The sequence below is a fragment of the Jatropha curcas genome, chromosome 5, assembly GCF_041381405.1.
Source record: "Jatropha curcas cultivar XTBG-Jc1 chromosome 5, XTBG_Jcur_1.0, whole genome shotgun sequence".
NCBI classification, from domain to species: domain Eukaryota; kingdom Viridiplantae; phylum Streptophyta; class Magnoliopsida; order Malpighiales; family Euphorbiaceae; genus Jatropha; species Jatropha curcas.
In genome coordinates, this window is record NC_143155.1 from 28,037,046 (window position 1) to 28,058,048 (window position 21,003).

General features: G+C 33.8%; 4 protein-coding genes across 9 annotated transcripts; 3 read left to right on the forward strand and 1 right to left on the reverse strand.

Annotated features, from left to right (window-relative positions):
- The first annotated feature begins 243 nt into the window (after positions 1-243).
- LOC105642821 (uncharacterized) lies at positions 244-5,434 on the forward strand. Of its 2 annotated transcripts, none has more exons than XM_012227778.4 (8): positions 244-605; positions 1,083-2,316; positions 2,398-2,488; positions 2,596-2,753; positions 2,837-2,888; positions 3,632-3,711; positions 3,848-3,941; positions 4,082-5,434. In XM_012227778.4, exons 2-8 carry the CDS (start codon positions 1,141-1,143, stop codon positions 4,672-4,674), a joined length of 2,244 nt encoding a protein of 747 aa, XP_012083168.1. In that variant the 5' UTR covers positions 244-605; positions 1,083-1,140; the 3' UTR covers positions 4,675-5,434. The 2 variants fall into 2 exon arrangements, with proteins under 2 accessions (XP_012083168.1, XP_012083167.1); XM_012227777.4 differs by having other exon boundaries at positions 245-605; positions 1,071-2,316.
- Positions 5,435-7,803: 2,369 nt separating this feature from the next.
- Positions 7,804-9,583, forward strand: LOC105642822 (MYB-like transcription factor 4). 2 transcript variants are annotated; one of them, XM_020682619.3, is made up of 3 exons: positions 7,804-8,078; positions 8,769-8,993; positions 9,216-9,583. In XM_020682619.3, exons 1-3 carry the CDS (start codon positions 7,946-7,948, stop codon positions 9,470-9,472), a joined length of 615 nt encoding a protein of 204 aa, XP_020538278.1. In that variant the 5' UTR covers positions 7,804-7,945; the 3' UTR covers positions 9,473-9,583. The 2 variants fall into 2 exon arrangements, with proteins under 2 accessions (XP_020538278.1, XP_012083169.1); XM_012227779.4 differs by having other exon boundaries at positions 8,769-9,583.
- A 3,771-nt stretch (positions 9,584-13,354) lies between these two features.
- LOC105642823 (Pyridoxamine 5'-phosphate oxidase family protein) lies at positions 13,355-19,254 on the forward strand. Of its 4 annotated transcripts, XR_016320937.1 has the most exons (9): positions 13,355-13,540; positions 13,644-13,693; positions 13,775-13,832; positions 13,955-13,987; positions 14,491-14,586; positions 15,360-15,527; positions 15,606-15,744; positions 16,810-16,900; positions 18,986-19,254. XR_016320937.1 is itself a non-coding variant. In XM_012227780.4 (8 exons), the coding sequence occupies exons 1-7, from the start codon at positions 13,430-13,432 to the stop codon at positions 15,705-15,707; spliced, it is 618 nt and encodes a 205-aa protein (XP_012083170.1). In that variant the 5' UTR covers positions 13,355-13,429; the 3' UTR covers positions 15,708-15,744; positions 16,810-17,401. The 4 variants fall into 4 exon arrangements, 2 of the variants coding, with proteins under 2 accessions (XP_012083170.1, XP_012083171.1); XR_016320936.1 differs by lacking the exon at positions 18,986-19,254 and having other exon boundaries at positions 15,606-16,702; positions 16,810-17,401; XM_012227780.4 differs by lacking the exon at positions 18,986-19,254 and having other exon boundaries at positions 16,810-17,401.
- LAC6 (laccase 6) lies at positions 17,966-20,674 on the reverse strand. The gene is made up of 6 exons (XM_012227782.4): positions 20,471-20,674; positions 20,193-20,344; positions 19,869-20,113; positions 19,662-19,790; positions 18,374-19,315; positions 17,966-18,277 (listed from the first exon to the last, which is right to left on the reverse strand). Exons 1-6 carry the CDS (start codon positions 20,591-20,593, stop codon positions 18,147-18,149), a joined length of 1,722 nt encoding a protein of 573 aa, XP_012083172.1. The 5' UTR covers positions 20,594-20,674; the 3' UTR covers positions 17,966-18,146.
- Positions 20,675-21,003: the final 329 nt, after the last annotated feature.

Here is a 21,003-nt window from a genome sequence, read left to right on the forward strand (position 1 = left end):
TTATAAACTGTTATTCTTAATTTTCTTTCCTTATAATTTAATATTTTTTTTAAAGGATTTAAAAATTAATATATAATTAATTGAAGCGAATCAATCTACGCTCACAAAATTTTAATTAAACCAGAAATTAATTAATACGTAATGTACTTATTTTCATAATGTAAAGAAATTTATTTTGTTTTATACAAATAAAAATGAAAGTAAAAATGGAAACCAGTGACGACCAGTAAGACAGGCAAAAAAACATTAGGCTACTGCGGTGCGTGGTTTAGCCACAACACGCTGCACGGTAAAATCAAACGCTACTAAGTTACAGAGAACAGAAAGCGGCAGCCAGCCACAAAAGACACTCAGCTCTCCGTTTCTCGTAATTCGGGCAACCCGTTTTCACTCCTCTCGAGATCTTCCTTTCTTTTTCGCTTTATTTTTAATCCGAGTTTATTATACTTTTGTTTGTTCTGCTGCATTTTTTTTTTTGGTTCGAAGTCTCTTTGGCAGACGGAGGAGGAGAGAGAGGAGGAGAGAGAGCTGGAAAATCCCCCATGGAGGATGAAGAACCACTGGTTTCTTCGTTGTTTTGACGGACTTTTCATCAAAAACATCAGGTGCTCAAACCCCCACACCTCGAAATCACTTTTTTGTTTGTTTGTTTGTTTGTTTGTTTACTTTCGACTTTTTGTTTATCCGGAAATATATATATATAATATTTCGTTATATAATTACATTCACTATATTTATCTATTCATAATAATCAGCCTTTTTGTTTTCTTTTGTTTCTTATTTTCCTGTATAGTATTATTGTTCATTTTTAGTGTACAATATTTGTTCAATTACTTCATCTTCATTTGCAGTGATCTGTGTGCATTTACTGTAGTTTTTGCGATTTTGGGTTTACTTCTATATCGTTTCTATCATTTTTTTCCCCACAGTTTTAGTTGTTGACCTTATCGGTGTTAGTGAATTAGGATTAGGATCTGCGTTTTTTGGTCTCAATTTTATGGTTTGATTTTTTTTTTTAATGTTTTTTTAATGATGGAATTTCAATATCTGACGGCCCTATGCTTGGTTAGGACACTCCCTAGGGTTTTCCTGAGATGATTTTGTACTTATAATGTGATGGGGTGAACGTTTGAATCGACCATGGGGAGTTTGAGTAGTGATGAGGATCTGTTCTTTGAAGCCCGGGAGGATATTTCCTCCGTATCCGATTCAAGCCCTGACTGCCCAGAAAATTTGGAGTCTGATCATGGGGTTGTTGTTTCCTCGCCTAGCGTTTTTAGTTATGAGGTTTGGATTAAGAACCTGGACAGCATTCATGAACGGCGCAATAAATTTCTCAAATTGATGGGTTTCAATGTGGATGAAACTGTCGCACATGACCCTGTTAATGCATGTTCACAGGAAGGAGAAGTTGAGACTGATAGAATGACAGAACATAGTGGTTCTGTTCTAAGGTCATCAAGCTTTGATGATAGGTTTTCATCAAGTCATTCTTCAATGTCGTGTTGGTCCAGCAATACCTTAGAGTTGTTAGATGGAGCACTGGAAGAGAATTTTGAATGCAGAATTAGGAATTTGGATAATGGGTCAGAGTTCATTGTGGATGAACTAGGGCAGGATGTCATGTCAGGGAGAATTCGTGAAGTGGGCTCAAACCGGTTGCTTACTGTTGCAGAGTTTGAGAGGAATCTTGGGTTATCACCTTTGGTTCAGCAAGCGATGCGGAGAAATGCTGAAGAGGCATCTGATCTCAGGACAGCAAGAAAGAAGGTAAAGAGGGGATGGTTGAGGAGATTGGGTGCCGTTGCTTGCATAGTTGATAGACAATTGTATGCTGAAGGTATCAATTATAATGGCCAGTATTCTCTTTCTAGGGCTAGGGCTCAAATGGTTCGAGTTCGTTCATATAAGAAACGGTTCAAGGAACTTTCAGCTCTTTATATGGGACAAGAAGTTGCAGCCCATGAAGGTTCAATTTTGACTATGAAATTCAGTCCTGATGGCCAGTACCTTGCAAGTGCAGGTGAAGATGGAATAGTGCGTGTTTGGCAGGTGATTGAGTCTGAGAGGTCAGATGAGTTTGGCAGACTTGATATTGATCCATCACATGTATACTTCACAGTTAATAGTCATTCTGAAGTAGTTCCACTTCATGCCGATAAAGAGAAAAACAGTAAGTTCAAGGATTTGCGAAAAAATTCACACTCAGCTTGTGTCATCTTGCCTCAGAAAATATTTCAGATATCAGAGAAACCAATCCATGAATTTTATGGTCACCGTGGAGAGGTCTTGGATCTCTCCTGGTCAAAGAACAAGGTCAGTAATTGCTCAGGAGCACTTCAGTTATTTTCAGGTACTTGCATTGAATGCGTTTCTGATTGACATTTTACTGTGCAGTATATTTTATCATCTTCTACTGATAAGACTGTTCGCTTGTGGCAAGTGGGATGTAACCGGTGCCTACAAGTCTTTTCCCACAATAACTATGGTGATAGTTCTTGCTTGATGGTCTTTATACTATCGCTGATTGATATGTTAAGGCATTTTAATTTCTATTCCTTCTAATTGATTCTCTTCACACTTCCTGTAATACAGTTACATGTGTTCAGTTTAATCCCATGGATGATGATTCATTCATCAGCGGTTCCATAGATGGGAAAGTTCGCATCTGGACAATTCCTGGTTGTCAAGTTATTGACTGGATTGATATAACCGAAATTGTTACTGCAGTTTGTTATCGCCCTGATGGAAAGGTTATATTTCAACTGTTAGTTTCTATAGGTGATTGGCAGCGACTGATTGTGAGGGATTCTGAGTGCATCTGTTTCTCATGCAGGGTCTAGTTGTTGGCTCAATGACTGGCAATTGTCGCTTCTATGATGCATCTGGTATGTCTTTGTTTCTTATTTCGACTCACACAATCAAATAGAATATTTAGCAGCATAGTAGCATCTTCCAGCATTCAAATCGTTCTCTGATTCTCAGTGTGTTATGTTTGTCTTATAGTGGTTGGAATATCTACAAAATTTTGAAAAATTTCCCAGAAATCATTCAGAAATTCTGAGCAGGGCTTTTGTAGATGTCAAATTGGTTCTCTCTCTCTTTTTTTCTTGGAGAAATTGTAGAACTATTTACAGTAAGCAATGAATTAGTTGAACTGCAGTCTTGCACTGTGTTCCGTACATCCTTAATACTTGTTGCACCTTGTATGTTTGGATAAGACTCTTACTTTTTATGGGGGCTTACCCAATCTTTTCACCCTTTGTCTTGTTAAATGTCACCACCCTCTGAGTCCTTGTTTTGTTGGTGATATGCTTCTACATTGAGATAGAGGGGATCAAAGTACTGGAAGGTTGCATATATTCTTATATTGGGACCTTTTTGTTGTGTTATGGATGAAATCAGAACAGACATATGTTTGCTTTTTCATGTGAATCGATGAGTAATGCTCAAGTTTTTAATATACTAACATCTTTAGAGGGGTAGATTAAGTGGTAATTACAGATCACCAACCCCAATTATTTTCTAACGAAACAAGTAGATGCACACTTGAAAGTTGATTTTAATGTTACACTATGATGCAGGAAGGTTGCTTTGGTGAACACTAACTGGTGTATTTTGCATGGATCAGATGGTCGTCTGCAGCTGCATGCCCAAAAGTGCTTACAGGGTAAGAAGAAGTCAGCATCCAAGAGGATAACTGGCTTTCAGGTGAAGGTCTCTTTGATCTGTTTAATCTTTTCTTTTTTGCTGTTGGTCCTAGTTTGTTGGCCTCGATGCTGCCCATGCAATCATCTTTTCTTTCTCTGTAAAATAAAATTCATAAAGTTGCTACTCTATCCAACAGTATTTCTCCAGTGATCCATCCAGATTAATGGTCACTTCTGCTGATTCAAAAGTCCGAATCCTTGATGGTGTTGATGTGATATGCAAATATCGAGGTGCAGTCTCTTTACCTTTCCTTTCTATTTTGTGAATCCGTCCTGGTATGCATTGGCTTATCACGCCCATTCAACTTCTAAAATTTGTGTTTTATAACTGCTGATTCTTCCTTTACATTTCTTGTCTTTTCTGTGCACAGGCATCCACAATGCAGGAAGCCAAATATCTGCATTGTTCACCTCAGGTGGGACACATATTATATCTGCAAGTGAGGATTCTAATATATATGTCTGGAACTATGCTATCAAGGATGGTCCTGTGCCTCGCGTAAAGACCAATTGGGCATGTGAGCATTTCTTCTCGAACAATGCATCAGTTGCTATACCTTGGCCTGGGTTGGCATGTGGGAACTCTGCATCTTCAGATATAATGAGAACAACATTGCCCTTTATGAACTCAGAGAGATGTAATGAAGAACAAATGTCGGTACACAAAGAGTTGGGTGAGAGTTCACAATGCAAATCGTCATTTTCTTCACCTGATCAATTTTCACTGAGCCATGGATTTTTCTCCGAGTCATTGCCAAAGGGTTCTGCAACCTGGCCAGAGGAAAATCTTCCTTCCTCATTAAGCATGTCGCCTAAAATGTTTAAATCCCAGTACAAGTTTTTGAGGACATCTTACCAGAGCGTCCATGGTTCACCTCATGCATGGAATTTGGCGATAGTAACCGCTGGATGGGATGGACGGATCAGATGGTTCCAGAATTATGGATTGCCAGTTCGCCTTTAGAAACTTTGGATTGTACAGACTATCAAGCAATAATTTCTATGGAAATTTGCCTTTATCTTTGGCGAGACTCATCTCTGGGGTCAGCAGGTGATGTGCTGTACGGTGGACATTCATGAGCTACGGTTGAGATGCTGAGCAATGTTGTCTGGTTGACCAAGATTTTTTAGGTGCAGAACAATTGAACACCGATGACCTTCTATATTTAGCTGGCTTTATCCAGTGTATATATCATTCTTTAATTTATATATTCAGCAGTATGGTGGCTGCATGCCCAGTCTGAAATGTGGGGCTCTGTCCAGTGTCGACCACCAAGGGAAGCCAAGGTATATTGGTATTTTTTGGAGTTCGATTTGTTGAAGGGCGCTGGGCAAAATTAGCATTGGCTGCAGGGAATTGGACGTGGCAGACGCGAAGGATTTTCAATTGATTTCATCATATGATTGCTGCTTTTGGATTTCTGATTTTACCATTTATTATCCCCGAGCTTCTAACTTGGGAGGGTTACTTGTCAGGAGCAGCTGGTATTTGGCTAATCTCAAGGCTCCAACCTTCTCAGTTCCCAGGAAAGCAGGGCCAATCAAAATCGGGTACAAGCTTTTGTATTTATTTATTTTTTTCTTTCTTGAAGTTACTTTTTGTCTTTGGTCGCTTTCCAACACAGTAATTCATTGCAAACAAAAAGAATATACATGTATTAGATATGGTATGTCATTCTAATTGTAATATATACATTTTGAAAAGAAATTTGTCATGTTCGTTACTTACGGTTGTGGTCTAAGCTAAGCATTTGCTCTGATGATACCATGCTCCGATGCTATGTGGTAGATGTAAGAGAAAATATTTTTAATTTTTTTGTTTCTTAATCATTTAAATATTATTCGATTTGAAGAAAATATTTTACATAATTCACAGATTCTGATATGAATCATGGAAAATGTTTACCTGAACCTTTTAATTTGAATAAATTATTTCAGGTAAACATTTTCAATGATTCATATCAGAATCTGTGAAATTTAATTAAATTTCCTGTTTTCGGTATCTTATGTTAAAAACTACTCACTTCAATTTCACGAATTTAATTATGTGGAATTAAATATTATTTTTTTTCACTCATTTCTCTTTCTTCCTTTACTACCTTCTCCCTGTCATTTTGGACCGTATCTCTCTTATTTTCATTTTTTTTCTCCATCTATTTTCAAGGAATTGAACTGAATTCTGAATTTTATCTCTAAAAAATAATTTAATTCAATTTTAAACAAAGTGTGTGAAATTCAATTATCATAAGCAATATTTAAATAAATTAATTATGGGCAGAATTTATTTATAAAATGAATCATGCATACCAAATGGTAATTTAAAAAGCTATAATAATACTACTACAATTATTGCATAACTCAAAATAATTAAAACAATGAATTAAATAATATAGGTGCCTTGAAGTAAATTCTTAAAAATTGATCCGTTTAGATGATATGAACCCGGTGGTATAATGAACCCACTTTCCATGTCAACACAAAACACTGTTCATATATTGGGTTTTGGGCTCAGATTGCAGTCGTATTAAATTTTTTAACAAGCCTAAAATAGGTCATGTCCCAGTGTGGGCTTAACCTAAGCGAAAAGCTTCGGCCTCTAGCTCCAGCTGCCATGTGAAGTAAACTAAGCATTTTTAAGTACAAACGAACACGTGAATTATAAATGATTAATTAGTTTTTCTTTTTCTTTTAAAAAAAATATAATAATATAACCACGTGTTTCTGGACTTCTATATGTATTATTTTAATTCAATATTATTATTATCACTATTATTGATATAATTGTAGTTTATTCTTAATTAAGCCCAAAGTTTTAGAATATTATTTATTCTCTCTTAAAATGGAAATAAATGAAAGACAACCACATAAATTTTCAAATCAAAATAATTTATCATTTTTTTTAATTTCAATAATTGGCTTCAAAGGAAAAGTCATTGTGATTTTGGTACCTATCATATACTTTAGCAAAATTTTTAGTGGACTTAAATATTTTGCAAAGATAAAAAAGACGTTAGTATAATGGTAGGCCGCCGCAAATTACGTAAGCCCAACAAAAGTTGTGGACCTTTACGTTTTGAGGTCCACAGAAACGCTTTTCAATTTTGGAGAAATATATTAGGTGAAATTTGTCACACCATTACTGCATTACACCCTCACTTGCCGGAGTAGGTGGAGGTGGCTGGTTCATTGATGACTGAAATCTGAAATTTATCCTTTTGATTTCAATTTTTACCAAAATTGGGCGAAATCTTAACTTTAGTCTAAACAATAAGGGTGCAATTTTCCTAATTGGACTCGTGAACCATAGATTTCAATTTGATTCAAAATTAGAGTTGTTGTTCCGTTTCTAGTTTGATGATATAATTAAAAAGTTATTATAATTATTAATTATTAATTATAATTCAAACTGATCATGACTTGAGAATTTTGGAAATAAATTTTTTATACTGAACTAAAAGAAATGCATGGATAGAAATAATCAAAATTTGTGATCACAGTGTTTGAGATTATAAAATGCAAAATATTATTTAAAAATAATTAAAAGTAGTATTTAGATTTAAAGTAGCGGAGTGATTTTTCTTTTTTTAGGGTGATTATTGATTCGAACCATATTATTTAGCACAATATACATGTGACGATTATTGTCATTTTTTTTTTTTTTTTTGTTTTGGATACAAGGGACCCCAAAAGAAATAAAATTCAATCCATTAGCCATCTGCTTTGCCTCTGTGTAACGGTGACGTTTATATTATTTTTTTTTCTAAAAAAAAAAAAATTAACAGCCATGTATATTCTCTTAATTAAAAAATGGTGATTGGCAAGTTGAAAGGAAGAAGACGATCCAATTAATTAGCAGGAACAATTTTTTGTACATATCGACATGATGACTGGTTCAACTTATAAGTATAAAATAACAAAGGGTACAAGCTTAGAAGGACAGATATGAAGAAAGGTTGTTGAGGTGCATATGCATGCACACAATGCACGAACTTAACTGTCAATCATGCAAATTCTTTCTCAGCACTGTTCTTTCTTTACTTTATTGTATTTTTATCGCACTCCTTCTTCTATATATACATACACTTCCTCTATATATATACATCCATTTCCAAGAGCAAAGAAAAATAATTTTCATTTATATAAATATATATAATGGCACGAAATGGAAAAAAAATTTGCTATGAATTCTGGTGTGGTGTAGTTGAGAATTACAAGATTTGATAAAAGAAAAAGAAATGGGAAGAGCTCCTTGTTGTTCAAAAGTTGGGTTGCATAGAGGACCATGGACTCCTAGAGAAGACACATTGCTTATTAAATATATCCAAGCTCATGGAGAAGGCAATTGGAGGTCCTTGCCTAAAAAAGCTGGTAACTTTGCTTCATTTTCTTCAACTTATTTTTCTTCTTTCTCCTTATCTGGTAATCAGTAATGCCCAAATATTTAAAGAATCCATCAATTTGTATAAAACTGAAAAATGTAGTTAATTAACTTAATTCATTCATTTAAACTGTAATTAATTGTTAGCGATGAATATTAACAAATTTTGGGTGTTGATTAATGATTAATTAATACTTGACCTTTCTTCATTTATTTTTTTCTTAGTTTACTTTTGCATATGTTTCTTCTTTTATTAAAATTATATTCTTTAAAGGATAAAATATGTCGGTTAATAGGAAGAATTGAGTAATTTTTTATAATTCTTTTTCTATTCAGAATATAATAATTTTATAAAATAATATATATTTTTAGTCTCAAAAATATTCTCACATCCTTTAGATATAAAACAAGACTTGTTTGATCGAATTCTTGAATTTTTAAAAATTAAATTTGAGTATGGATTATTATTATTATTTTTTTGAAATCATCGTTACTAGAAGTCAAAATTAAAACTTGTACATGAAGTTTTTGGAAATTTATTCTATGTACATGAGTTGGTTACCACAGTTATGACAATTCAATGTTATCTGATATAATGAAATGGCAATTCATAAGAGGGTAGATTTATTATTATTATTATTATTATTGCTTAAAGATTTAAGTATTTCGTGTAAATGAAGGTCTCCTCAGATGTGGAAAAAGCTGCAGACTAAGATGGATGAATTATCTAAGACCAGACATTAAAAGAGGGAACATTACTCCTGATGAGGACGATCTTATTATTAGAATGCATTCTCTTCTTGGTAACCGATGGTCTTTAATTGCTGGAAGGCTTCCAGGTCGAACTGATAATGAGATCAAGAACTATTGGAACACCCATCTCAGCAAGAAACTTAGAAGCCAAGGTACTGACCCTCATACCCATAAAAAATTACCAGAGCCAATTCTTCAAGAAGGAACAAAAAAGAAGAAGAAAAACAATAATAACAACAAGAAAAACACGAAAAGCAAAGAAAAAATGGAGCCTGAAAAGCCAAAAATCCATCTGCCTATACCTGTTAGGTTTACTTGCTTATCTTTGCCAAGAAATGACAGTTTTGAGTGCAATAGTCTTTGTTCAAGCGCAGGAGGAGAAGGAGGTTCAAGCGCAGAAGCGGTTGTAGGCAATAATTGGTTTAATTTCAAAGAAAATGATGATCATGGGATTAGCTTCCTTGTTGGAGATGTTGGACATGAATTTGTTAACGGCACAGATCATGATGATCTTGCACCTACAGAAAGCGGCAACCTAGAGAAACTCTATGAAGAGTATTTGCTGCTTCTGAAGACTGATGATCGTGATCAAGTAAAACTGGACTCTTTTGCAGAGTCATTACTGCTGTGAAAAAAGAAAAGGAATTTTTTTTTCTCAATTTAATTACTAATTATAATTGCTGTAAATAAATAAAATTAAGTGAAGGAAATAAATGCATGCAGGTCAGAGATGTTGATGTTACGTGCATGGATAGAAATGGTTGGTGGGTTTGAATCTTAGATTCGCGTGCTTACCTTCCAGCCAATTTGGATTGGATTCATGGCCTCCATACATTATCTCGTCATGTTGATTATTGAAAAGGAAAAATTATTGTTTGGAAGATAAAAAATAGTAAGGACAGAGTATGGAAGAAGAATTCTCTCTTTTCGGAAATTATTGAAACAATCCGTATATGTATGAATATACCTGCCCATGCATATTAAATCAGCATATTTTTACACTAAAAAAAAAAATATGAGAGATCCTAATGATGAATTAATAATACGAGTGAAAGAAAAATAAGCGGAGGATTTATACAATATTAATAATATTCACGGCCAGCAGTTTATCACTTTCCACATCAACATTAAAATATCTACCAGAATGCCAATTTAAGACCCTCGAAGAAGGTAGCACATAATACCATAGTATCTCCAAGACCCAAACAAAAACCTCCATGCCAAATTTCCAAGCCGTTCCCCCATAACCCGCCTCCATATATGTCATATCATAATTATATATAATCAATATATTATTATATTTAAATTTTAAAAATTTGCCCCTTCAATTTTTAAAATTTTTAATTTGATCCTTTAAGATTGTAAATATTTTTAATTTTGCTCTTTTTAATTTTTTTTAAAATTTTCCGTTCCCATACATCTTCAATCTTGACTCTACGGCTAGTAATATATGTCAAACGAAATTAGTTTTGTTTTTCCTTTTTAAAGAGAATACTTAATAAGACTGTAAAGTGTTAATTAATTAGCCAAAATTGTACTTTTTGATATGTGTCATACACCAATCACATTTGATATATTGACGTTTTACTCATTGTTGAAGTAATTGTAATGGACCTTTCAAAAAAATATCTATATCTATATATATATGGAAAATTTAGTGGTGTCATTTGCTCTCATTCAAGTTTAAAAAATTTATTTATAATATATGTTTAAATTGATGAAAAAAATTTAAAAAGCGCAGATTTCAGAATTTTTAATTCTATTGATATTAATGAAAAATATTTCTATTTCCGTCGATATATATATATATATATATATACATGTTTTGTTAATTAATTTATTGCTGCTGTTTGCTAAAATTAATTTGGTCAGCAGTGGTTAGATAAGCTCGTGGCCAACTTCTGTTCGCGATTTTGGTGGATGAATTTCGGGAATGGCGAAATAAAAAATTTTCTAGCTTTTTCATCTAATTGGCAGTTACTAGCATTAACTATATCGGGGACGCCTAATCCCATTGGACATTTTTTTTAATGCCATTGTCATTGTCAAACTATTCACTTCATAATAACCCAGTAATTGAATTCACTTGCCAATTTATAATCTTAGGCTCCCTTTATTTCTACAAGAAAGGATATCTACAAACTTCTAGAGGTTAGGGTAATTTCTACATGAAAATTGATTGATCTTTTTGTTAGATCTTTAAAATGATATACTTTTAGATTTTGTTAATTTCTTGTGTTAATTTGGAAGGTTTGTTAAATGCTATCCGGGTTTGGTATCTATCACCCAAAGTCCAAAAATCTCATTGTCATCTTCCTTGTTTGGGTTCTTGTAGATATGATCGCTACCGATAGAAGTTTTATACAAATAAAACCAGTAATTTTCAATCTCTTCTATACCCTCCTGTTTTTCTTGGGAAAATTTTCTAGGAAGTTGAGGAGTGCTACACAGTCTGATTCTTGTAGTTATATATATAAATAAACTATCATTTTGCAGTTTGTTCCTTCAATTTTTTATGCTTCTCTTGTCTTCCTTCATGTTTCTACATCATTTCTGCCAACTTCTTTTACAGGTGCATCCTTTTCTCTTGCTAATGCAGCCTTTACTTGCATATCTTTTAGCAAATCTAGGGAGATATATAGAATTATAAGATCAAAGTAGCAAAGCTTCTATATAATCAAGTTCATTCAAGAAATTGTAACTCACAATTTACATATTATTATATCTTCTTGCACTAAGGAGTTTCAAGTTAATGGTAATGGAATCATCTCAGAATATGAATTGGAATTCCAGTCTAAGTGAGATGAATTTGAATATGGTTAAAATTTCTAACAGTCTCTTTGTTATTCAAGATCTTTTTAATTAACTTGCCTTGAGTTTCAACTTCTAGTCTGAGACCTTATTGTCCAGTTCTTGATCAATTCCAAAGGGAATATTAACATAAGTAGCTAAATACCACTGTGGCTTTGATGGAATCCTATCATGTCAAAGTTTTTGGAGGACCATTATTCTGTATTCAGAAAATAGCCAAATTGCTCATATATATATTATCTATGAGGAAAAAGAAAGTTCTGTCATGTTTTTCCCTTTAAGAAGGAAATCCTATTAATAAGGCTTTTTAAATATGATATAACAGTGAGCAAGAAAAAGAGAATACTCATGGTGTAGTAGATATGTAAATAACTACTACAGTACTAAAAAGAAGACAGGAGGAGATCTGCTGCTGGGATATTATATAAATTTGAAATCTGCATTAAACAACTCAAATCTAAAGCAATAGCAATTGATTTCTGCCAAGATGACGAAAATTGGCTTCCCTGAATAGCTTAGAGGCGTGGGACAATGCTCTTTTAGTACTTGTGTAAATTTTATGACATGTTAATATTGTCATATAGTATCTATGCTTCTTAACATACATTTTCTTCTTTGTCCAAAACCCAATAGTGTATATATTACCTTTAGTTGGTCATTATAATTTATATCTTGTCATTTTCATTATATATTTGATGGGTTTGCTTCTATTCTGCATTTGAGGGTGTTGTAATTTATTTGCAGAAACCATGTGGATTAGGGAGACAACCGATGTTTCATTGTTTATTTTGATAAATACACTGAAGTTTCATTGTTTCTATGGTTGCTTTATACATTCTTCTGGCTGCCATTGTCTTAAAATTTCTCATAGTTTCCATTCCCATTCTCTTATAATAATAGAAGTCATCTTGCTTTATTATTTTTTTGCTTCGTAGATGGATGACCAATCCATTCGTACTGCTTGTATGGGTGCAGCTGCAAGTACTATATCAATAAGTGGTGCAATGATATCAAAATATGATCAAGAATCTCAAATATCTAGAGTACCACGTTTAATGCCGTTTCGGAAAAAATATTATATACATAATTTTATTGCTTTTTGGACTAATGTTATTTTTATTGTTTATTGGACTATGTTTTAAGTATTATATATGATTTGAACTTTATGAAATTACAGTAAAATATTAGAAATGTTTTTTATTATAATAGAACTTAATTGAATTGTTTTGACTGAATTAATTTTGATCATTAAAAAAATAACCGACTTTAACTGAAATAAAAATTAACCAAAGTTATTAATCACTATTTAATCTAAATAAAAACTGAAATGTTTTAATTTTTAATTTTATTATCTATTTAATCAAAACCAAATAGTTTTGAAAAGTCAATTAATTTGATTAATTCGGTTAAATTAAGTTTTAACTAATTTTTTTTAATTGAACTTTTAACTGCATATTTATTCATGGAACTAAATTGGCCGAACCAAATGCCAACCTAGGCGGAAAGCATGGATTATACATGAATATTTCAAACTCTGTTTTGCAAATTGAAGATGAAATTATGTTTTTGGTTTCTTATTGCTTGGGAGGGGGTCCAAATGGCATGCAAGTCAAACCGGCCCGAAGGGCCCAAATAATCTATTCTTGGCCCATAACTGCAAGAAGCATCTAACCGTATAAGTATTGACGAGCAGTTCCCAAGACTTTCGGATATTACCATAATCCCACAGAAATGGAGAAGGATTAAAGTCGGAACAGCAGAAGAGCTGAAAAAACGAATGAAAGTGAAAACTATGGGCACAGTAAGCGCAACAACTCCATGGAAGCAGCTTCTGATAAGGGCATTAGAGTCCAATTCGCACCTGAAGCACTCATCCTTCTTCCAATTGGTGTGGTTCATATTAGTTACGTAAATATATCAACAATTGTACACTCACTTTTCGATGACTCTTCAAATTTGTTTCTGGTGGTTGTTGTTTTTGGCGGTTTCAGGCTACCGTTGGATCTGACGGGAGACCTTCCAATCGTACTGTGGTTTTCAGGTACTCTGTATATGGGCATCAGTCTTTTTAAATCTTTTTTAGGATGATTACAGGATTTATACCGTTTTGGTGGTTTTACAGAGGATTTGAAGAAAACAGCGATAAGATTCAAATCAATACAGATACCAGAACTCGTAAGGTTCGGTCGTTTTCTTTCATTTTTTTTTGTCTTCCAGATTAATACATAATGTAGTTATGACTTTTTACTGCTATATAATGGATAATGTTTTTTTGCATTTGATTTTTGGATTCGTTATGCAGGTTGAAGAACTCAAGCAATGTCCATTTGCTGAGGTGATAGACTTAAATGCTATTTATTTATTTATTTTTATTTCTTTGATCTAGTATTACATTCACTCTTTTGCTCAAGGTTATTTCAACTTGGTTATTACTTCCTTTTGGCTTCATGAATTGTGGAGTTGAATATCTTGACGCAGTGTTTGGAATAAATCTATCCAGAATATTTTGTTAACAAAAAATTTTTGTAAATGAATTCTCTTGTTTGGATTAACCATAGAATTCATTCTAAATATGTAGCTTTACTGTCTTGTACTTAGAATTCATTAGCTTTAATAGCTTGTACTCCTTTTAAGTTCAAAATTCATTTGCGAGTTCTATCAATTTTGGTAGAATTTTGGTCCAAGCATAATTTAAATCCATAGAATTAAAAATATGGAATTCCAAATGAATTTTCATTTGTACTAAACATGAAAATTTGAGTTGTAAGTCAATTCCACAAAATTTTATGGAATTAATTTATACCAAAAAAGCTCTGAACTTAAATTTTCTTTTTCTAGATATGTTGGTATTTCACTGACTCTTGGGAGCAATTCCGAATTAATGGAAGGGTTGATGTTATTGATGGATCGAATCTTGATTCTGTGAAGCTTCAGGTAGCGCTAACTACTTTAGGCATAATGCCTGCGTGTAATATGTTGTATTTGATCTAATGATTATCTCTATGAATGTCGTAGTGGCTTAACACTGCTATGCTTTAAAAATAATGATGTTAATGGATAAAACTTGGTACATTTTACAGCATTGGATTCGCAGTTTGCTTTAATGCCTTTGTAAACTGCTATGGCTTCTAACTGTCTTTCTAGAGTCTAGGAAAGGCTACAAAAGCCAATATTAGTTCGGCTTGTAACTAAAAATAGTTGTGAGGCAGATATTGATTGCATGAAAGTTAGACTTACATGATCTTTTAAGTTCAGAGAAGAGAGAGAGAGAGAGAGAGAGAGAGAGAGAGAGAGAGAGAGAGAGAGAGAGAGAGGATGGAGACATGAATGGGCTAACTATATCTGATTGTCAGATATTTATGGATAATGAAATAAATGTTCTGTATGGACTTTGACTTGTACAACCAAGTTTGCTAAAAGGGTTAAGACATAAGGATTTCAATTCCCTTACCTCATTTAAGTGTAATCTTCTCTAAATTGAGGCTTCAATGTGGCTGTCATCACATTAACTGGTGTAGAGATGGTTGAAAACTACATCACAACTAGATGGTTCTTTTTATCTGGACTTTACACACTGCTTTGTGTATGTATTGCATGCATTCTAGAAATGTGTCTATTGTTAATGCCAAATTAGTCCTTCTAATTCAAGCTTTCAGTCATCTTGAGCTACTTCAGGTTTTCCTCATTTCTTTATATCAATGATACAGCTACGAGAGAAATCTTGGTATGATAGTTCTATAAAGTCAAGGATGCAGTACCTTGGTCCTAATCCAGGGCTTCCTTGTCTAAATGAGCGACCTTCCAATGAATTCTTTCTGGATCCTTCTTCAGGCCCAGTTGCTCCATTTTGCCTGCTTATTGTAGATCCAGAGCAGGTTTGAAGCTTCTGCAGTCTTGAATTTATTGCGTGGTACTTTATGAATGCTTACTTGTAAGATTCATACAATTCACAGGTTGATTACTTGAATTTGAAAAGTAACCAGAGGATAATGTTTACCTTCACGCAAAATGCCAATGGAGAAAATTGCTGGAATTCAGTGAGGATCAATCCGTAAAGTCTGCACACAGAAATGCATTATGAAGTGGAAACAGGTGTTATTTGCAACTGAAAACAAAGAAATTAATAACCTAGTTCCCCTCTAAATAATTTTTACAAATCCATTCTCTTACTTTGTAAAATAGGACGGAGATGTATAAACCATGTTTACATATCTGCAATTATGTCTTTACTTTGATGAGGCACTTGGATTCATCATTGTTATTAGAACATGATCTTTATATCTATAAAAAACAGTTGTACTTACCACTTTGATGCCAAGTCATTGGTACCACTGCGACGTGGATGTTTTCCACCCTTCCATGCAAGGCATCTTGCCCAAATGAGTATCCATTTCTGCAAAAAAGTACTGAGAAAATGAAGGTGGAATACTCATTTGATACAATCTTAAGAGGGAACCTTTGTCTTTCCCTGTTGAGATTGTGGAATACTCATTTGAGCAAGAGGCCTTCCTATGGAAGGGATATTCCAATCTTTCCCTGCTACTCGGGGATGAAAGGTACCAGTCTTATATATTTTCTTTCTTTCGGTCTCATCCACCAGAATTGTATCTTGGTGCGGGAGGTGGTTGTACCAGCCCGAAAGGACAAGTGAATTTAATTTACTTTCCATATATGTCGTATAAATATGTTGGGCTGTTAGCTAGAACATGTTTGCTGACTGAGATATACTCTCCAATGCTTATTGTTCAATAAGAGCTTTCAGTTGATGCTCAGAAAATTGGTTGAATTGTTATTTACTGGTCCACCAGATACTGTTTCATTTAACAATATATATATATATATATATATATATATATATACATATAAGAAAGATTATTGTACTTCACTTGGTTTGTTGTACTACATCGGAGTATTACTTGTTCCATATAGAGAGTACGTTTTTCTTTATTCTAATTTACAATTATATGATAGTACAACCATTGTATGGTTTTTGTCTCCTATTTCAACACTTGTTCATTAAGAAAATAAAGATGGGTATCAACGTGACCATGTAATTCTCTATTACTCTCGTTTCTATTGGTTTTATTAGACAGATGATTGTGCCACAATCTCTGACAAACTTCTCTGTGTTAACAAAATCCTTAAAATGGTGCGCAGCTTTTGGATGACTATGCTCTTCGCTTCTGCTGATGATGTGAAGTTCGATGCAAATGGATTCAGCTGTTGGAAAGAAGAAAATGAATTCAAGGTACATCTGAATCCTGATAAAATCTATTCCCATCCTCAAATCTTGCAATTTGATATTTATAGGCACAATTGACCCCAAGATAGCGGGGTGCTATCCACCTTTCAACGGGTCTCAGTTGTGTTTATGTAGGATTAGGACCGTCTTAGTTCTTGACTTTCTGACGTGCTGTAGATAGTTGGTTGCATTATTCTGTATTCCCGTGAAATATCTATTACCTTATTTTATCAGTGCCCATCAGACATGTGCACTTAGTGTTATAAACAATTAAACATAGTTACCTGCTAATTAAGTGTTATGTTTGGAGACATACCAGGGTTAAGGTACCAAGTCCTCCACTATCGTAGTACATTAGGGATAGACTTCGTTGTTATGGCATTTTGATACTCGGTATGTGTATATTTAGATAGCTAGACTTCTCATTGCTAATAAATAATTTTATTTATTAGTATTGAGAAGAAAACTATTTATTATGTTATATGAAAGGGATTTTGTTCTTTTTCAGTGACATAGTTAAAAATAAGGTCTATAGATATCGTTTTAAGGGGTTTCAAAATATAAAATGAAAGATTGCTTTGCTTAACTAATGAAAATTAAGTTCTTAATAAAACATGAGCTGATTTTCTATGATATGCATAGTTAGAGAAAGACAAAATGATAAATAGCGTGACAATGAAAAAAAAAAAAAAAAGGCTTGTGACAAATAGGGGGTGTGCAATGGTAATTACAATCGAACCAAACTGAAACTGAAGTGAGAAGAAAACAGTAAACTCAAAGTCAAACCGAATATTAGTCTAATTGAATGGAATCAATTTGATTTGATTAATTCGGATAATCTTACATATTTTGGAAAATGGAAATAATTAAAAAATTATTCTAGAAATTGGGAGAGGGCTATGATAATTGGTTATATATATATATATATATATATATATATATATATATAGCCTTTTCCTAAAAGGAAGACCAAAAAAAAAAAAAAAAAAAACATTTGTGAAGGTCCACTGGCATTTGCTATGAACTTTTCCTTATATGATTACATACGCTCCGAAAGTTCGAAAATAAAAGTGATGTGAAACTTGGAGTTTTATTTTCAAATTTTCTTCTTTACACCCAAATTTGCCGTATGACAAAGAAATTAGCCACATAATACACACTTGCGCCAAGAGAATCCTACTCAGAACTTGACAACAACCTATTTAAATTTTGATCCACTTGTTGAAAAACGAAAATCCAAAGGTTCCCACTACTAGCACCGGGGCAGATCTGCTGGGGGATGTGGCAGTGTCTCCAAATGTCCTTTCCCATTTTTCACTATAAGCACCGTAGCTAATCCCCACGATTGATGTACATCAAAATGACAATGCATAAACCAAACCCCTATAACAGAAACAAATTAAATTTTATCAATTACTATCGCAATACTATAAAACTAATTTAAAAAATAATTTTTAATCACTTCAAAGACTTCATTACCTGGATTATCAGCCACAAAACGAATTGCTGCCCATCCCCCAACTGGAACTCCAATGGTGTTCATATATGGCGGATCCACTAAATTCAAATTTGCTCTTTGTGGATTATAGTTTCCAGTGCCATAGCCGACTACATAGAAGCTATAGCCGTGGAGGTGAATTGGGTGGTTTTCTGTTGTGATCGTTCCGGTGTCCTGCAAAATGATTTGAACCCTAGTTCCGTATTCAAGGACCTTAGTCCTAGTCCCATTCATTGAGTTTGTATCAACTGGGGCATTATTTGGTGCCCCATTGACGAAATCATAGAATCTAAGTGGTGCCTCAGGGAAGTCATCAGTGAAAAAGCCCTCGGTTCCCTTGTAATAGGCTTCCAAAATTGAAACAGTAGGCTTGACGAAACTCATATTGTTCATTGAAGCTGCCATGGTCCCATTATTTACGCCTTGACAATTGTTTCGTGGTGTTTTAGAGCGACACCTATTAACATTTATTCCAATGGTTACAAAGAGATTGGAATCAATCTCTTTTGGAACATTTGAAGTATTTAAACCTCTTAGACCATCCATCACAGTCTTAACAGCTAAATTATCATTAAAGTTTGGTAATCTAGCAGGTAATGAAAGGCTATTTGGGGTTGCACCCAAGTATTGGAGATAAGCAATTGATGATATGTTCTGGAATGCGACCCCCTGAGCTGACATGTAAGGTCCCATAGCCATTGAGTATTTTCCGATGGGCTGATCAGCAGTGACGAGGACATTCATCGTCTGTCCCGGTCCAAGCATTACACGGTCAGTAGTGAATGGTTTAGTGTACTCAGCATCAGCTTCTACTATTGTTAATTTGTGATTAGCAATTGCGAAAAAGTTTTCCATGTTTAAACCTGCGTTAATCAGCCGTAACAAATAGGTCTTCCCAGGGACCACGTCGATCTTATATACATCTGAAACAATAACTATTTATTAATACATACATATATATAATAAAAAAAATAGTAGCTGAGCAAATGAGACATGTTAAGGTTTGTTAATTATTCAATTGTTCTTTACGAAAATATATAGCGACTGCTCAACTGATATGATGCTTTTATATTCTCGCTGTAACATCTAACCAAAGTTAAATTTGTGTTTCAGTATTGTATATATATAATTAATGTGAAAATTTAATTTCAATAATGAAGTTGCTCCCGTTCTAATGACTAAGCTATTTATTAAGTATATTTTTTGATTGGAACCAATTTTTTTAAAGAAATGGAAAAATAAATAAATAAATAATAGATATATTGTTACCATTAGCAGAGCAATTGTAATTAGGACCAGGATGGCCATTGATGGTATAGGCATTTGACGGTGGTGGAGGTCCTCCGCTTGCTAGCACTTGCCTCTCCAGCTGTACAATATCTTGGAGCCAATACTCCCCTAATTAAACACATAATTAATCCAAATTAATTCCCAAAAAGTGGTTAATCCAATCAATTAACTAAATTAATGACTTACCAAGAATTACTATATGCTCTTCGTGGGGGAAAGGAAATGGATATGGGACGCCAGTCTTAGGATATACAACAATAGCACCATAAACGGTGCCTCTAAGCCAAGAAACGTGAGCATGCCATAAAAATGTGCCCTTTTGCTTCACCAACGTAAACTCGTACGTGAAGCTCTGCCCCGGTTGTATTGGACATTGGGTCACATAGGACGGTCCATCGTACCAACATGATAGTATTTGCCGGACACCGTGCCTTATTTATTTAAGAAATATCCTTAGATTAATAATGTTTATAAATTAAATATCTTTCTGGAAGTAAAAATTTTAGTTACCAGTGTATGGTGGCATTGTAAGGGGATTCGTTGGTGACTTTGACGATAATTCGATCGCCTTCTTGAGCATAAACAACCGGCCCTGGATACAGGTTATTAACAGCCACGATTTCCCTGGTGTTGCATAGTTTCTTCACGGTCATGGTATGAACCTAATCAATTAATACATGGCACCAAAGCATTAAACCATAAATATATAATTAAGCAGAAAAATGTAGGTTTGTGCATGCATATATAGAAGGAGAGAGTGGGGGAAACAGAAAAGAAAGTAAAGAGACCTTGAAATCGTAGAATCTGGTAGATCTGCCTGCAGGCCATTTGGCCACGGCATGAACAGTATAAGCATAGGACATAACTAAGCTTATGCATATCATAAAACAAATGGCTGAAGATTTGACCATTTTGAGACTTGAGAGAGAAAGAAAGAGAGAGCTGAAGAAGTGAAGAGTAGAGGGTGTGGATTTTAATAGAGAGTAGTATGGGGAGAGAATGAAGTGAAGGCAATCTATTAAATAAATTATTTAATTAAAAATGCAATTTATATATTTATGTATATGTCAGCTTTCATAATTTCCCTAACATGGATTGGTGATTATAAGGTGTTGGGGAAGTTATTATTCAATTTCACCCAATTGTGGGGTTTAGCGTTAGCTTTTCTAATTTCTTTCCCTTTCTTTGCTTTGTCTCTCTCTCTTCTCATTTTTTGGAATAAGAAAAAAAAAAATAGTAATAAGAGAGATTTTGTATCTTCTTTTTAATTGGTGAAGGCTTTATCAAAACCATTTTACAGTGAAATAATGGGAAAAGAGGC

Excerpts from the sequence above, each read along its gene's own strand:
- LOC105642821 (XM_012227778.4), top strand. The coding sequence starts at position 1,141 with ATGGGGAGTTTGAGTAGTGATGAGGATCTGTTCTTTGAAGCCCGGGAG. Across the intron at positions 2,754-2,836 it reads GTTATCGCCCTGATGGAAAG|GGTCTAGTTGTTGGCTCAAT; the intron begins GTTATATTTCAA and ends TTTCTCATGCAG. Across the intron at positions 3,942-4,081 it reads TGTGATATGCAAATATCGAG|GCATCCACAATGCAGGAAGC; the intron begins GTGCAGTCTCTT and ends TTCTGTGCACAG.
- LOC105642823 (XM_012227780.4), top strand. The coding sequence starts at position 13,430 with ATGAAAGTGAAAACTATGGGCACAGTAAGCGCAACAACTCCATGGAAG. Across the intron at positions 13,694-13,774 it reads AATCGTACTGTGGTTTTCAG|AGGATTTGAAGAAAACAGCG; the intron begins GTACTCTGTATA and ends GTGGTTTTACAG. Across the intron at positions 13,988-14,490 it reads AGCAATGTCCATTTGCTGAG|ATATGTTGGTATTTCACTGA; the intron begins GTGATAGACTTA and ends TTCTTTTTCTAG.
- LAC6 (XM_012227782.4), bottom strand. The coding sequence starts at position 20,593 with ATGGTCAAATCTTCAGCCATTTGTTTTATGATATGCATAAGCTTAGTT. Across the intron at positions 20,345-20,470 it reads CCAGATTCTACGATTTCAAG|GTTCATACCATGACCGTGAA; the intron begins GTCTCTTTACTT and ends TTAATTGATTAG. Across the intron at positions 19,791-19,868 it reads AGAGCATATAGTAATTCTTG|GGGAGTATTGGCTCCAAGAT; the intron begins GTAAGTCATTAA and ends GTGTTTAATTAG.
- LOC105642822 (XM_012227779.4), top strand. The coding sequence starts at position 7,946 with ATGGGAAGAGCTCCTTGTTGTTCAAAAGTTGGGTTGCATAGAGGACCA. Across the intron at positions 8,079-8,768 it reads GTCCTTGCCTAAAAAAGCTG|GTCTCCTCAGATGTGGAAAA; the intron begins GTAACTTTGCTT and ends GTGTAAATGAAG.